The 14,304-nt window shown below is 46.2% G+C and overlaps 1 protein-coding gene across 2 annotated transcripts in view; it reads right to left on the bottom strand.

The window, feature by feature from the left end:
• Positions 1-14,304, bottom strand: part of LOC139538807 (ephrin type-A receptor 3-like) — a 148,451-nt gene that overhangs the window by 23,690 nt on the left and 110,457 nt on the right. For both annotated transcript variants that reach the window (XM_071341261.1, XM_071341259.1), the window contains exons 12-15: positions 7,852-7,913; positions 6,743-6,952; positions 4,616-4,765; positions 2,829-3,022 (exon numbers count right to left, since the gene is read on the bottom strand). In XM_071341261.1, coding sequence (XP_071197362.1) covers positions 2,829-3,022; positions 4,616-4,765; positions 6,743-6,952; positions 7,852-7,913 — 616 coding nt within the window. The remainder of the gene's footprint in view (positions 1-2,828; positions 3,023-4,615; positions 4,766-6,742; positions 6,953-7,851; positions 7,914-14,304) is intronic.

Below are 14,304 nucleotides of genomic sequence, written 5' to 3'. Positions count from 1 at the left end.
ACTGTCATACCTTATAGGGTCCAGAGTTTTCCTGGTTAGATTAACAGATAAGGAAAAACTCTGGACCCCAGGGGGTAAAAATTGCCCCACCGCTCTGGGACCTATGGTGCCACCAGTCTGACCGCTCTGGGACCTATGGTGCCACCAGTCTGACCACTCTGGGACCTATGGTGGCACCAGTCTGACCACTCTGGGACCTATGGTGCCACCAGTCTGACCGCTCTGGGACCTATGGTGCCACCAGTCTGACCACTCTGGGACCTATGGTGGCACCAGTCTGACCACTCTGGGACCTATGGTGCCACCAGTCTGACCGCTCTGGGACCTATGGTGCCACCAGTCTGACCATTCTGGGACCTATGGTGCCACCAGTCTGACCACTCTGGGACCTATGGTGCCACCAGTCTGACCACTCTGGGACCTATGGTGCCACCAGTCTGACCGCTCTGGGACCTATGGTGGCACCAGTCTGCTTGCAGTTGTCAGTTATCATCAGGTATGTGGATGATCAGGGCTTTATTCAGGAACGTTTCTTGGGCTACTTTGATGTGTCAAGTGGGCGAGACGCGCAGTCTGTGTTTGACTTTGTGAATTTTGAGATGTCTGAGTTGAACTTAATGGAGAAACTTGTAGTTCATACCTACAATGGCGCAGCTGTAATGGAATGTATCTGCTATTTGTATTTACAGTTAAGTCTCCTCCTGACTGTAGAGTCAATCACATACACAAACACATTATTACATATCAATGATTTTACTCCTTGCTTGGACTAACTCATTCTTAGCATTCTTAGTCTAACTGTGTAGTGTGTTTTTTGTCTTCCCAGTCAAATCCTATCCTGCACTGACGTCAAGCCTCTGAACATACCCTCATTCAATCACTGCTGTGATCCCTTTCCAACACTGTGTAAGGAGCGCTCTCAATCCCATTCCCCATAATATTGTACTATAAATGTCTTTATTAAATACTTTAGGTTAAAATAATTATTCTTTGAAGATTTTTGAAAGCCACTTTGTGGTCTTCGTGCGTTCCGCTCCTACACTGTGGGTCCCCCATCCTCCTCATTTCTCACTTTGTGGTCTCTGTGCGTTCTGCTCCTACACCGTGGGTCCCCCATCCTCCTCATTTCTCACTTTGTGGTCTCCGTGCGTTCCGCTCCTACACCGTGGGTCCCCCATCCTCCTCATTTCTCACTTTGTGGTCTCCGTGCGTTCTGCTCCTACACCGTGGGTCCCCATCCTCCTCATTTCTCACTTTGTGGTCTTCGTGCGTTCCGCTCCTACACCGTGGGTCCCCATCCTCCTCATTTCTCACTTTGTGGTCTTCTTGTGTTCCTCTCCTACACCGTGGGTCCCCCATCCTCCTCATTTCTCACTTTGTGGTCTCCGTGCGTTCCGCTCCTACACCGTGGGTCCCCCATCCTCCTCATTTCTCACTTTGTGGTCTTCGTGCGTTCCGCTCCTACACCGTGGGTCCCCCATCCTCCTCATTTCTCACTTTGTGGTCTCCGTGCGTTCTGCTCCTACACCGTGGGTCCCCCATCCTCCTCATTTCTCACTTTGTGGTCTCCGTGCGTTCTGCTCCTACACCGTGGGTCCCCCATCCTCCTCATTTCTCACTTTGTGGTCTCCGTGCGTTCTGCTCCTACACCGTGGGTCCCCCATCCTCCTCATTTCTCACTTTGTGGTCTCCGTGCGTTCTGCTCCTACACCGTGGGTCCCCCATCCTCCTCATTTCTCACTTTGTGGTCTTCTTGCGTTCCGCTCCTACACCGTGGGTCCCCCATCCTCCTCATTTCTCACTTTGTGGTCTTCTTGTGTTCCTCTCCTACACCGTGGGTCCCCCATCCTCCTCATTTCTCACTTTGTGGTCTTCTTGCGTTCCTCTCCTACACCGTGGGTCCCCATCCTCCTCATTTCTCACTTTGTGGTCTTCGTGCGTTCCGCTCCTACACCGTGGGTCCCCCATCCTCCTCATTTCTCACTTTGTGGTCTTCGTGCGTTCCGCTCCTACACCGTGGGTCCCCCATCCTCCTCATTTCTCACTTTGTGGTCTTCGTGCGTTCCGCTCCTACACCGTGGGTCCCCCATCCTCCTCATTTCTCACTTTGTGGTCTTCGTGCGTTCTGCTCCTACACCGTGGGTCCCCATCCTCCTCATTTCTCACTTTGTGGTCTTCGTGCGTTCCGCTCCTACACCGTGGGTCCCCATCCTCCTCATTTCTCACTTTGTGGTCTTCGTGCGTTCCGCTCCTACACCGTGGGTCCCCCATCCTCCTCATTTCTCACTTTGTGGTCTTCTTGCGTTCCGCTCCTACACCGTGGGTCCCCCATCCTCCTCATTTTTCAAGTCACCAGTAATATTGTAATAGGCCAGCAGAGGGGGAGTGTCTGACAGAAAGCGAGAGAAGGAAACACTAAAAGCGAGGGAGGGATAAACGTGTCCCAGAGTGGAGGACAGTGTTTCCTGTCGCTGCTGTCACTAACGAGCAGGATGTGCCGTGACCCATAATGCCTTGGGAGATGTGTGGGGAACAGATATGTCTGGTGTCCATCCGTGTTGAGCCAGGTGCGTGGGAGAGGAGCAGAGAAAGACGTCACCTTGTCTAACGCTTTATTAATACTACCGCGTACAGATAGCTGTTCAGTTAAGATCTGTATAGTACCTGGATGAGATGTTGGCTGCCAGGCTTAGATTCAGAGGTCAGGGTTGAGAGCTTGAAGGTTAAATGTAGATGTGTATAGTACCTGGATGAGATGTTGGCTGCCAGGGTTAGATTCAGAGGTCAGGGTTGAGAGCTTGAAGGTTAAATGTAGATGTGTATAGTACCTGGATGAGGTGTTGGCTGTGATCTTCAGGCTCCCAGGGTTGCGTATGAGTTTATCCAGGATGCTGACGATCTGTTCAAACTTGGGTCTGTTGTTCCTCTCCTTCTGCCAGCAGTCCAACATCAGCTGGTACAGAGCTGCAGGACAGTCCATAGGAGGAGGCAGTCTGTAGCCCTCATCCACCGCTTTGATCACCTGGAGGGAGGAAAAGAGAGAGAGACACCAAATAATACATGCAGAGCAGAATTAGGCCGATACCCGCTAATGATCAAAATCCAGAAAAGAGACGATAAATTCTACAACCACTTTAAAGGAAGCGATTCCTAAACATTCCATAACAAAGCCATCACCTACAGAGAGATGAACCTGGAAAAGAGTCCCCTAAGCAAGCTAGTCACCTGTTCACAAACACAAACAGACCCCACAGAGCCCCAGGACAGCAACACAATAGACCCAACCAAATCATGAGAAAATAAAAATGTATTACTTGACACATTGGAAATAATTAACAAAAAAACAGAGCAAACTAGAATGCTTTTTGTCCCTAAACAGAGAGTACACAGTGGCAGAATACCTGACCACTGTGACTGACCCAAACCTAAGGAAAGCTTTGACTATGCATAGACTCAGTGAGCATAGCCTTGCTATTGAGAAAGGCCGACAAAAGGCAGACCTGGCTCTCAGGAGAAGACAGGCTATCTGCACACTGCCCACAAAATGAGGTGGAAACTGAGCTGCACTTCCTAACCTCCTGCCAAATGTATGACCATATTAGAGACACATATTTCCCTCAGATTACAAGACCCACAAAGAATTTGAAAACAAATCTAATTTTGATAAACTCCCATATATACTGGGTGAAATACCACAGTGTGCCATCACAGCAGCAAGATTTGTGACCTGTTTCCACAAGAAAAGGTCAACCAATGAAAAACTAACACCATTGTAAATACAAAACATATTGACTTTAACTATTTGCACATTGTTCCAACACTATTTAGACATAATATGACATTTGAAATGTCTTTATTCTTTTGGAACTTTTGTGAGAATAATGTTTATTTCACTTTAGTTTAATATCTATTTCACTTGCTTTGGCAATGTAAACATATGTTTCCATGCCAATAAAGCCAATAAATGCCAATAAATCCCTCTCAGGTGACAATGCTGTATTTCTGTGTGTATATGTATTTCTGGTTCAGACCATCAGGCTTCAGACTCAGTCTTCCACCTGGCCGCTCTACGCATCATTTCCTCTCTTAAATTTTATCCCCTTTTCTCCCCAATTTTCGTGGTATCCAATCGCTAGTAATTACTATCTTGTCTCATCGCTACAACTCCCGTACGGGCTCGGGAGAGACGAAGGTCGAAAGTCATGCGTCCTCCGAAGCACAACCCAACCAAGCCGCACTGCTTCTTAACACAGCGCGCCTCCAACCCGGAAGCCAGCCGCACCAATGTGTCGGAGGAAACACCGTGCACCCGCCCCCCTCAGTTAGCGCGCACTGCGCCCGGCCCGCCACAGGAGTCGCTGGAGCGCGATGAGACAAGGATATCCCTACCGGCCAAACCCTCCCTAACCCGGACGACGCTAAGCCAATTGTGCGTCGCCCCACGGACCTCCCGGTCGCGGCCGGCTGCGACAGAGCCTGGGCGCGAACCCAGACTCTGGTGGCGCAGCATAGCACTGCGATGCAGTGCTCTAGACCACTGCGCCACCCGGGAGGCCTCATTTCCTCTCTTAGCAGGAAGTTTATTAGGTCACCCTGGCGACGGTTGCATACTCACGTCCTGATTGGACATCTCCCAGTAAGGCCGCTCCCCGTATGACATCACTTCCCAGAGCACGATACCGTAGCTCCAGGCATCGCTGGCCGAGGTGAACTTCCTGTAGGAGATGGCCTCTGGAGCTGTCCACCTGATAGGGATCTTACCTCCCTGAGAGAGAGAGAGAGAGAGAGAGAGAGAGAGAGAGAGAGAGAGAGAGAGAGAGAGAGAGAGAGAGAGAGAGAGAGAGAGAGAGAGAGAGAGAGAGAGAGAGAGAGAGAGAGAGAGAGAGAGAGAGAGAGAGAGAGAGAGAGAGAGAGAGAGAGAGAGAGAGAGAGAGAGAGAGAGAGAGAGAGAGAGAGAGAAATCACAATGAAAGTATTTCAACACCCATGCCCAGTCATCACATTTCTATTTATTCACAAACTCATCAAATAGTGAAAGCGATATGTATGTAACTGTCATTCTATTGATGATGTACATTCATGATTTGTTTTAGGTTACGTTTGACATGGACGTGGATATAAAGAGAGAGAAGGAGAGAGAGGAAGGACAAAGAGAGGGGTTTAGGTTGTGTCCTCAGCCTCCAGAACTACACGGCCTTGTTCCATTTGTTTCATCCCCACTGTGTTTCTTCCTGGGGGAGAGGGAAAAGGCAATATAGGTAGAGAGAGAGGGGAAGAGAGGTAGAGAGGGAGGGGAAGAGAGGTAGAGAGAGAGGGGAAGAGAGGTAGAGAGGGAGCCTGTGTGCTGACCCTGTGTTTCTCCTGCTCAGTGTCTACACTCAGGGGGCTGCTGGACTTACTCAAGGCTTGGCCTGCGTCAGGCCAGTGGAGGAGAGGAAAAGAAAAGAGCAGAGAGAAGAAAAGAGGAGAGGAGCCAAAGCTAACGGACCTCCTGGCCAAGTCACACAACTCCTGGCCAGCTCTCTGTAAACACAAAGCCCTCAGAAAACAAACCACTTCTTCCCTCACACACGCACGCAGGAGCACACACATATGCACACACACACACATTCACATGCAAGCACGCAAACACACACACACAAATAAATCCACTTCTGCTCCCTTGAATCCCTGGTGAGTGTACATAAACACAGCCAGCCTCATGAAAAGAAGGATTATACCTATAATGACGGTAGAGTATGACACCAGTGAGACACAGACAGACAGGAGGGGGCTCATGGAACAGCAGAGTGGTCTGACAGAAGAGGGAGGGAGAAAGAACGGCCTGCAGGGTCTGATACATTCATGTGACCGTTGAGTGGATGAGAACTCAGCTCTATTACTAGTGACACACTAGGGGAAGTCAATTAGCATATTTTAGGGAGTGAGTTTATGGGAGTGAAGTAATAGCTCTTTGAGTGTTTATTTAACATGGGGGTCTGAAGCTGTTATTACACAGAGTTTAGAGCCCTACATACTAATGTTAGGCCACAAGGTGACCACACACACAGTATTTTATATAGATGGTGATAGGTTGGATAAACTAGGCTCAAAGGCCTCTTGATGTTGCTTATCTAGTATGTTTGTCATTCCTTTCCCATGATCCTTCAGGAGAACACAAACAAAAGGCTTATTGTGAATTCATGTTAGCGTTATCTCACCCAGCTTTTATTTATGTACTGCTACCTCGCTCTGCACTGCTGCAAGGTCAGGAGTTTGTGTATGTGTGTATGTGTATGTATGTGACATATGAGGTGATTTGTCTCATGGTCAGCATGTATTCAATGATAAGGCTGGCAAGGGGGAGATAGATCAACAGAAAGAAGGGAGGGTGAGAGAGAGAGGGAGACAATGCCCTTCTGTGGAAACCTGAGACAGAGGTCAGTCAGTTCAGCTTTGTCTGACAGTGATAACCTTTCTCTCTGACCACAGCAATGTGTCCACTCACTATTAGGCACCAGAGTTATGGAAAGAGGTTGTTCTTACATGACATGAGTTTTTTAAAATCTAGTTCTGTTCTTGTCTATTCATGTTCTGTATTATGTCATGTTTCATGTTTTGTGTGGACCCCAGGAAGAGCAGCTGCTGCTTTTGCAACAGCTAATGGGGATCCTAATAAAACACCAAATAGTATCCTGTCTCTGTCAGAAACAACTATTAAACCCATCGTATGTCATTGATAAACCCGACCACCATGTCTTACCCGTGTGGTGTAAGCAGCCTCGGGGTCGTCCTCCAGGACTCTGGACAGGCCGAAGTCAGACACCTTACACACCAGGTTGCTGTTCACCAGGATATTACGAGCGGCCAGGTCTCTGTGGACGTAACCCATGTCAGACAGGTACCTCATGCCCGACGCGATGCCACGCAGCATGCCCACCAACTGGATACCAGTAAACTGGGCATCATGTTTCTAGAAGGGGGAGGCAGAGGAGGAAGAGGGGGTGATGAGAGAGGAGGGGAGGGAGAGAAAGAGAGCAAAAGAGAGACAGAGACAGAATCAGTCACAGGTGGAATGTCATACCTCTAAAACAGATGCCACTGGATTGAAAAACAGAATGAATATGACCTTTCTGTTTTTAAGAAATACAGCGGAACATTCATATATCAACATCCAAACCAATTACATGAACCTTTTAGATCACCTCTGACTTTAACTTGCTCATTTCAAGGTGAATTGTACAATCTCACAACCATATAGGCCTGACAACATTATGCCAGAGCCTTTGACCAAATAGATGGTGTTTTCCCGGGCACTATATAAAGCCCAGAGCACCTGGTAGAGACAAGCAGAGTCGGATCAAAGCTGCTACAGTCATATAGTCATAACACAAACATGAGGTACAGTAATGTGGTGTGGAGGAGAGGGATGACTGTGTGTGTGTGTGTGTGTGTGTGTGTGTGTGTGTGTGTGTGTGTGTGTGTGTGTGTGTGTGTGTGTGTGTGTGTGTGTGTGTGTGTGTGTGTTGTATGACAGTTCTCAGTGATAAAAGCCAGGCCACTCTACAACCAGAGGAAATAGCTGGAGAAGGTTGCAGCTACTCCATTTTCCATCTGAAGGGATGCTGTGCAGACACACAGGCACATGTGGAAAACTGCTAAAACGGGACCTACACACACACACTCCTGTCTGCTCATGTTGATTAAATGTTGTTCTGACGTTGGTTTGATGTTTTGCTTTGGCTAATTTCAGTAAGCCAGAGTTTCTGGTTAGTTCGAGTGGAATGCATGGCATAACTCCATAGGCCAACGTAGAAAGAATTAAGGTAGTGTGAAGATAATTAATTTAGCTGTGTAATATTGTAAACTCACTTTCAGAAAGCTGTCCAAGGATCCATTCTCCATGTATTCAGTCACTATCATCACAGGTTTACCTGGAGAGAAGAGACAAACTACCAGATTAGAGAATAATTCAGATTTGGCAAAACACATGCACACACACACACACACACACACACACACACACACACACACACCACACAGGAACACACACACACACGCACCGACACACACACACACACACTGGGTTCAGCAGTACTTCCTCCAGGCAGGATGAAAGGGCCCATGCAGGGCTGAGTGTACAGGTCCACTGGGTCACCTGTCAGAGTGCGACATCTTTATTCCAGCATCAGTAGAGAGTTACTATAAAACGGTAGTGTTATCATCTGGTTCTGATTCACTAGACCAGAGCAGATCACACCAGAGCAAACCAGACAAGAGCAAGGTTTAAAACAGATAGAAACGAGGGGGGAAATTACTTTAAATCAGTTGTAGTCAAATGAACAGCACCGGTGTCATGACAGGTATGACTTTAAATCAGCCGTAGTCAAATGAACAGCACTGGTGTCACGACAGGTATGACTTTAAATCAGCCGTAGTCAAATGAACAGCACCGGTGTCACGCCAGGTATGACGTTAAATCAGCCGTAGTCAAATGAACAGCACTGGTGTCACGACAGGTATGACTTTAAATCAGCCGTAGTCAAATGAACAGCACTGGTGTCACGACAGGTATGACTTTAAATCAGCCGTAGTCAAATGAACAGCACTGGTGTCACGACAGGTATGACTTTAAATCAGCCGTAGTCAAATGAACAGCACTGGTGTCACGACAGGTATGACTTTAAATCAGCCGTAGTCAAATGAACAACACTGGTGTCACGACAGGTATGACTTTAAATCAGCCGTAGTCAAATGAACAGCACCGGTGTCACGACAGGTATGACTTTAAATCAGCCGTAGTCAAATGAACAGCACTGGTGTCATGACAGGTATGACTTTAAATCAGCCGTAGTCAAATAAACAGCACCGGTGTCACGACAGGTATGACTTTAAATCAGCCGTAGTCAAATGAACAGCACTGGTGTCACGACAGGTATGTCGTTAAATTGGCCGTAGTCAAATGAACAGCACCGGTGTCACGACAGGTATGACTTTAAATCAGCCGTAGTCAAATGAACAGCACTGGTGTCATGACAGGTATGACGTTAAATCAGCCGTAGTCAAATGAACAGCACTGGTGTCACGACAGGTATGACGTTAAATCAGCCGTAGTCAAATGAACAGCACCGGTGTCACGACAGGTATGACTTTAAATCAGTTGTAGTCAAATGAACAGCACCGGTGTCATGACAGGTATGACTTTAAATCAGTTGTAGTCAAATGAACAGCACCGCTGTCACAACAGGTATGACTTTAAATCAGCCGTAGTCAAATGAACATCACCGCTGTCACGACAGGTATGACTTTAAATCAGTTGTAGTCAAATGAACAGCACCGGTGTCATGACAGGTATGACTTTAAATCAGTTGTAGTCAAATGAACAGCACCGGTGTCATGACAGGTATGACTTTAAATCAGCCGTAGTCAAATGAACAGCACTGGTGTCACGACAGGTATGACTTTAAATCAGTTGTAGTCAAATGAACAGCACCGGTGTCATGACAGGTATGACTTTAAATCAGTTGTAGTCAAATGAACAGCACCGCTGTCACGACAGGTATGACTTTAAATCAGCCGTAGTCAAATGAACATCACCGCTGTCACGACAGGTATGACTTTAAATCAGTTGTAGTCAAATGAACAGCACCGGTGTCATGACAGGTATGACTTTAAATCAGCCGTAGTCAAATGAACAGCACCGCTGTCACGACAGGTATGACTTTAAATCAGTTGTAGTCAAATGAACAGCACCGGTGTCACGACAGGTATGACTTTAAATCAGTTGTAGTCAAATGAACAGCACCGGTGTCATGACAGGTATGACTTTAAATCAGCCGTAGTCAAATGAACAGCACCGCTGTCACGACAGGTATGACGTTAAATCAGTTGTAGTCAAATGAACAGCACCGGTGTCACGACAGGTATGACTTTAAATCAGCCGTAGTCAAATGAACAGCACCGCTGTCACGACAGGTATGACGTTAAATCAGTTGTAGTCAAATGAACAGCACCGGTGTCATGACAGGTATGACTTTAAATCAGCCGTAGTCAAATGAACAGCACCGCTGTCACGACAGGTATGACGTTAAATCAGCCGTAGTCAAATGAACAGCACCGCTGTCACGACAGGTATGACGTTAAATCAGCCGTAGTCAAATGAACAGCACCGCTGTCACGACAGGTATGACGTTAAATCAGCCGTAGTCAAATGAACAGCACCGGTGTCACGACAGGTATGACTTTAAATCAGCTGCAGTCAAATGAACAGCACTGGTGTCACGACAGGTGTGTGTCAGATGGAAATGTGTTCCCCTTTTCCCCGTTTCATCCCTCCCTCCCTCGCTCTCTCTTTTGCTTTCTCACTCTCTCTCTCCATCTATCGCTCTCCTGCACTCTCCCCATCCCTCTCTCCATCTCTCTCCATCCCCCTCTCCCTCTCTCTGTCAGGCACATTGTAAATGTATCAAAGTAAAATTCCACATCTGGCAACGCAGAACTCATTTCCAGATCTGTCAGAGGTAGGGGATGATGGAACCTGCTGTAAAAAGAAACACATTTATAACCCTCGTTGGAAAAATAAACTTCAATTAATAAAACTGGCTCCCTCACAAACTGCTTGCAATTGAATGGTGCATAAAACAAGGCTAGGTGTGGTCAGAGCAGTGGTTGAACCTTACCACAACCAGCACCTTTCAATTACTTGATTCTTTTTTTTTTTCATTTCACCTTTATTTAACCAGGTAGGCCAGTTGAGAACAAGTTCTCATTTACAACTGCGACCTGGCTAAGATAAAGCAAAGCAGTGCGACACAAATAACAACACAGAGTTACACATGGAATAAACAAACGTTCAGTCAAAAACACAATAGAAAAGTCTATATACAGTGTGTGCAAATGAGGTAAGATTAGGAAGGTAAGGCAATAAATAGGCTGTGGTGGCGAAGTAATTCCAAATTAGCAATAAACACTGGAGTGATAGATGTGCAGAAGATGAATGTGCAAGTAGAGATACTGGGGTGCAAAGGAGAAAGAAGAAAAAACAGTATGGGGATGAGGTACTTGGATGGGCTATTTACAGAGGGGCTATGTACAGGTGCAATGATCTGTAAGCTGCTCTGACAGCTGATGCTGTTTTTGCAATTCCTTCCAGTCATTGGCAGCAGAGAACTGGAAGGAAAGGCGGACAAAGGAGGAATTTAAATATACCTGCTGGAGCGCGTGCTACGGGTGGATGCTGCTATGGTGACCAGTGAGCTGAGATAGCTAGCAAAGACTTATAGATGACCTGGAGCCAGTGGGTTTGGCGATGAATATGAAGCGAGGGCCAGCCAACGAGAGCATACAGATCGCAGTGGTGGGTGGTATATGGGGCTTTGGTGACAAAACGGATGGCACTGATAGACTGCATCCAATTTGCTGAGTAGAGTGTTGGAGGCTATTTTGTAAATGACATCGCCGAAGTCAAGGATTGGTAGGATAGTCAGTTTTACGAGGGTACGTTTGATGGGCTATTTACAGAGGGGCTATGTACAGGTGCAATGATCTGTAAGCTGCTCTGACAGCTGATGCTGTTTTTGCAATTCGTTCCATGAGTGAAGGATGCTTTGTTGCGAAATAGGATGCCGATTCTAGATATAATTTTGGAATGGAGATGCTTAATGTGAGTCTGGAAGGAGAGTTTACAGTCTAACCAGACACAAACCTTGGAACTGTAAAATTAAAGTGAGTGCAAACAGATTTTTCATTACATCTCAAGCGCTAGATCTAGATTTCACAGTGTAGTGATAAGGGTCTGACTAACTGACAGTCCAACCTGTAACTCGTCTAGAAATAACAGCACCTCCATTAACATAAGAAACACTGCTGGCACAAACACAGTCGTAGACATCGTTAAACACCCCCCTCTAAAAGACCCTGATGGATTTGCCCAACACCCCCCTCTATAGAAAGTTGTGATGGATTGGCCCATTCACCTCACAGGACAGCCTTTATAGTTTCAGATAAAACAGACTCCCTAAACCTCCTCCGCTTTTTATTGTCACGTTCCTGACCTTATTTCCTTTGTTTAGTCTTTGTTTAGTTGGTCAGGACGTGAGCTGGATGGGTATATTCTATGTTTTGTGTCTCATTGGTTTAGGTGTGTCTGATTGGCCTGATATGGTTCTCAATCAGAGGCAGGTGTTTTACGTTGTCTCTGATTGGGAACCATATTTAGGTAGGCTCTGTTCACTGTTTGTTTGTGGGTGATTGTTCCTGTTCATTGCGTTCTTTGGTTTCACTAGGTTCACATGTTCAGGTCTGATTCAGCATCGTTGGTTTCATTCTGTTTATTGTTTTGTTCGTGTTTATAAGTGTTCCAATAAATATGGAAACGTACCACGCTGCGATTTGGTCCTCCTCTATTCCACCTAACGACGGGCGTTACATTTATCCTCTCCTTTGCTCCCCTCTCTGTGTGTGTGTGTGTGTGTGTGTGTGTGTGTGTGTGTGTGTGTGTGTGTGTGTGTGTGTGTGTGTGTGTGTGTGTGTGTGTGTGTGTGTGTGTGTGTGTGTGTGTGTGTGTGTGTGTGTGTGTGTGTGCGTGCGTGCGTGTGTGTGTGCGTGTGTGTGTGTCAGGGTTTCCTTTAGGAAAATGTGGCTCCGGACATTTGACCGGGAGCATTTTAATTTATTAGACATTTGAGAAATTGACCGGACCCATAGGCATTGGGTGTGTAAACTGATTAGGGCGTCCACCCACGGTGCTCAGAATGGCAGAAATCACATTTAGATGATGGTAACTCATACAGAACATGCAAGTCGAGGATGCAACGATGTGCGGCCCTTCTTACTGAATTCAGATGTGCACTTTGAAGATGTTTGAATAACTGTCCACATTTACTTTTCCTCATCAACAAGACCAGTAACCAACAGTAACATCACTAGCCTGTCAATCTACTATCCCCCATAGTAGAAAAGTTTACCTATTCTATTGGTCAGCTTGTGGAGAAAGAAATAGCCTATTCCAAACAGACTCTGGGACAGTTGTGGGACAATAGATCCCAAATTCATACAACCAGTAGACCTAGGTTACATCTTTTTTTCTTTCTCCAAAGCAATGAGTCTGATCGAACAGATCAAAATATTTCGCTTAAAATGTTGATAAACAATTTTTTCTTCACATTATAAGCGCAGCAATAAGCACAACGCACACATTTTCGTTCCATAATGCAATTAATGGGAAAACACCGTTGCCAAAGTGTGAGCGGTTTCATGTGACAGAGATGAAAATATCCGTTAGAAATGTAGAAAGAGGGGAGATCTAATTAACCAATAACGCACAAGTGGGTGTGGTATATGGTCAATATACCACAGCTAAGAGCTGTTCTTATACATGATGCACCGCTGTAAGGACTACCGTTGTAAGGACTGACGCCGGAGATGAGAAGCAGGTAGGGGGTGTTGAACATTTAATGCAGAACAGACAGGTAACAGGACAGGAACAGCGTCAGCACACGGGTAACCAAGGACATATGACAACCAATGCAGAAGCAGGGAACAGAGCGGGAACCAGACAGATATAGGGAAGGTAATAACAGAGGTGATTGAGTCCAGGTGAGTCCAATAAATTGCTGATGCACGTGACGGGGGGAAGGCAGGTGTGCGCAATGCTGGGGAGCCTGGCGCCCTCGAGCGCCAGGGGGGAAGAGCGGGAGCATGCGTGACAAACGTAGTGTGCCTGGATACAACCTTTAGCTGTGGTATATTGACCATATACCACAAACCAAAGAAAGGTTTTGTCACACCCGTGGTATACGGTCTGATATACCATGGCTGTCAGCCAATCAGTATTCATGCCTCATAATATGCAATAAAATGTTAATTTGCTGTTTGAGATGCTGTCTGGCTCTTGCACTGTCTGGACAATTTTCTGCTCAAAGGCTCTGTATCTGTATGCTGTACGTTTGTGATAAATAATATGCATAACGAATATACTGTACACACGCACCAATTTAATTCCACAAAATTATGCAAATTAACCCATAGACCGATAAGCATGACCAGTCAAATGTATTTCCATCGACTGGTATTTCCATCAATTAATAGACTAAAAAGCATTATATCACAATGGGTTTTTTTCTTCTTCTGCCGGCGCCATTTTTATTTATCGGCTTTTAACTTTTTTTATCAGCCAAAAGTCGGCTATTACCAATGCATGCGTATGTGTGTGTGTGCGGTGCAGCCAAAAGCAGCAGAAAGCTTAATGAGGTGTGAAAGTCTCTGGATTATTAAGAATTAACAGGACTGGGTTAATAAATCACCCTAGAGCACAGACAGGACCGT

The sequence above is a fragment of the Salvelinus alpinus genome, chromosome 14 (assembly GCF_045679555.1).
Source record: "Salvelinus alpinus chromosome 14, SLU_Salpinus.1, whole genome shotgun sequence".
Lineage (NCBI taxonomy): Eukaryota > Metazoa > Chordata > Actinopteri > Salmoniformes > Salmonidae > Salvelinus > Salvelinus alpinus.
Note: the sequence above shows the minus strand (reverse complement) of the source record. Positions and strands in the feature narration are given on the sequence as shown.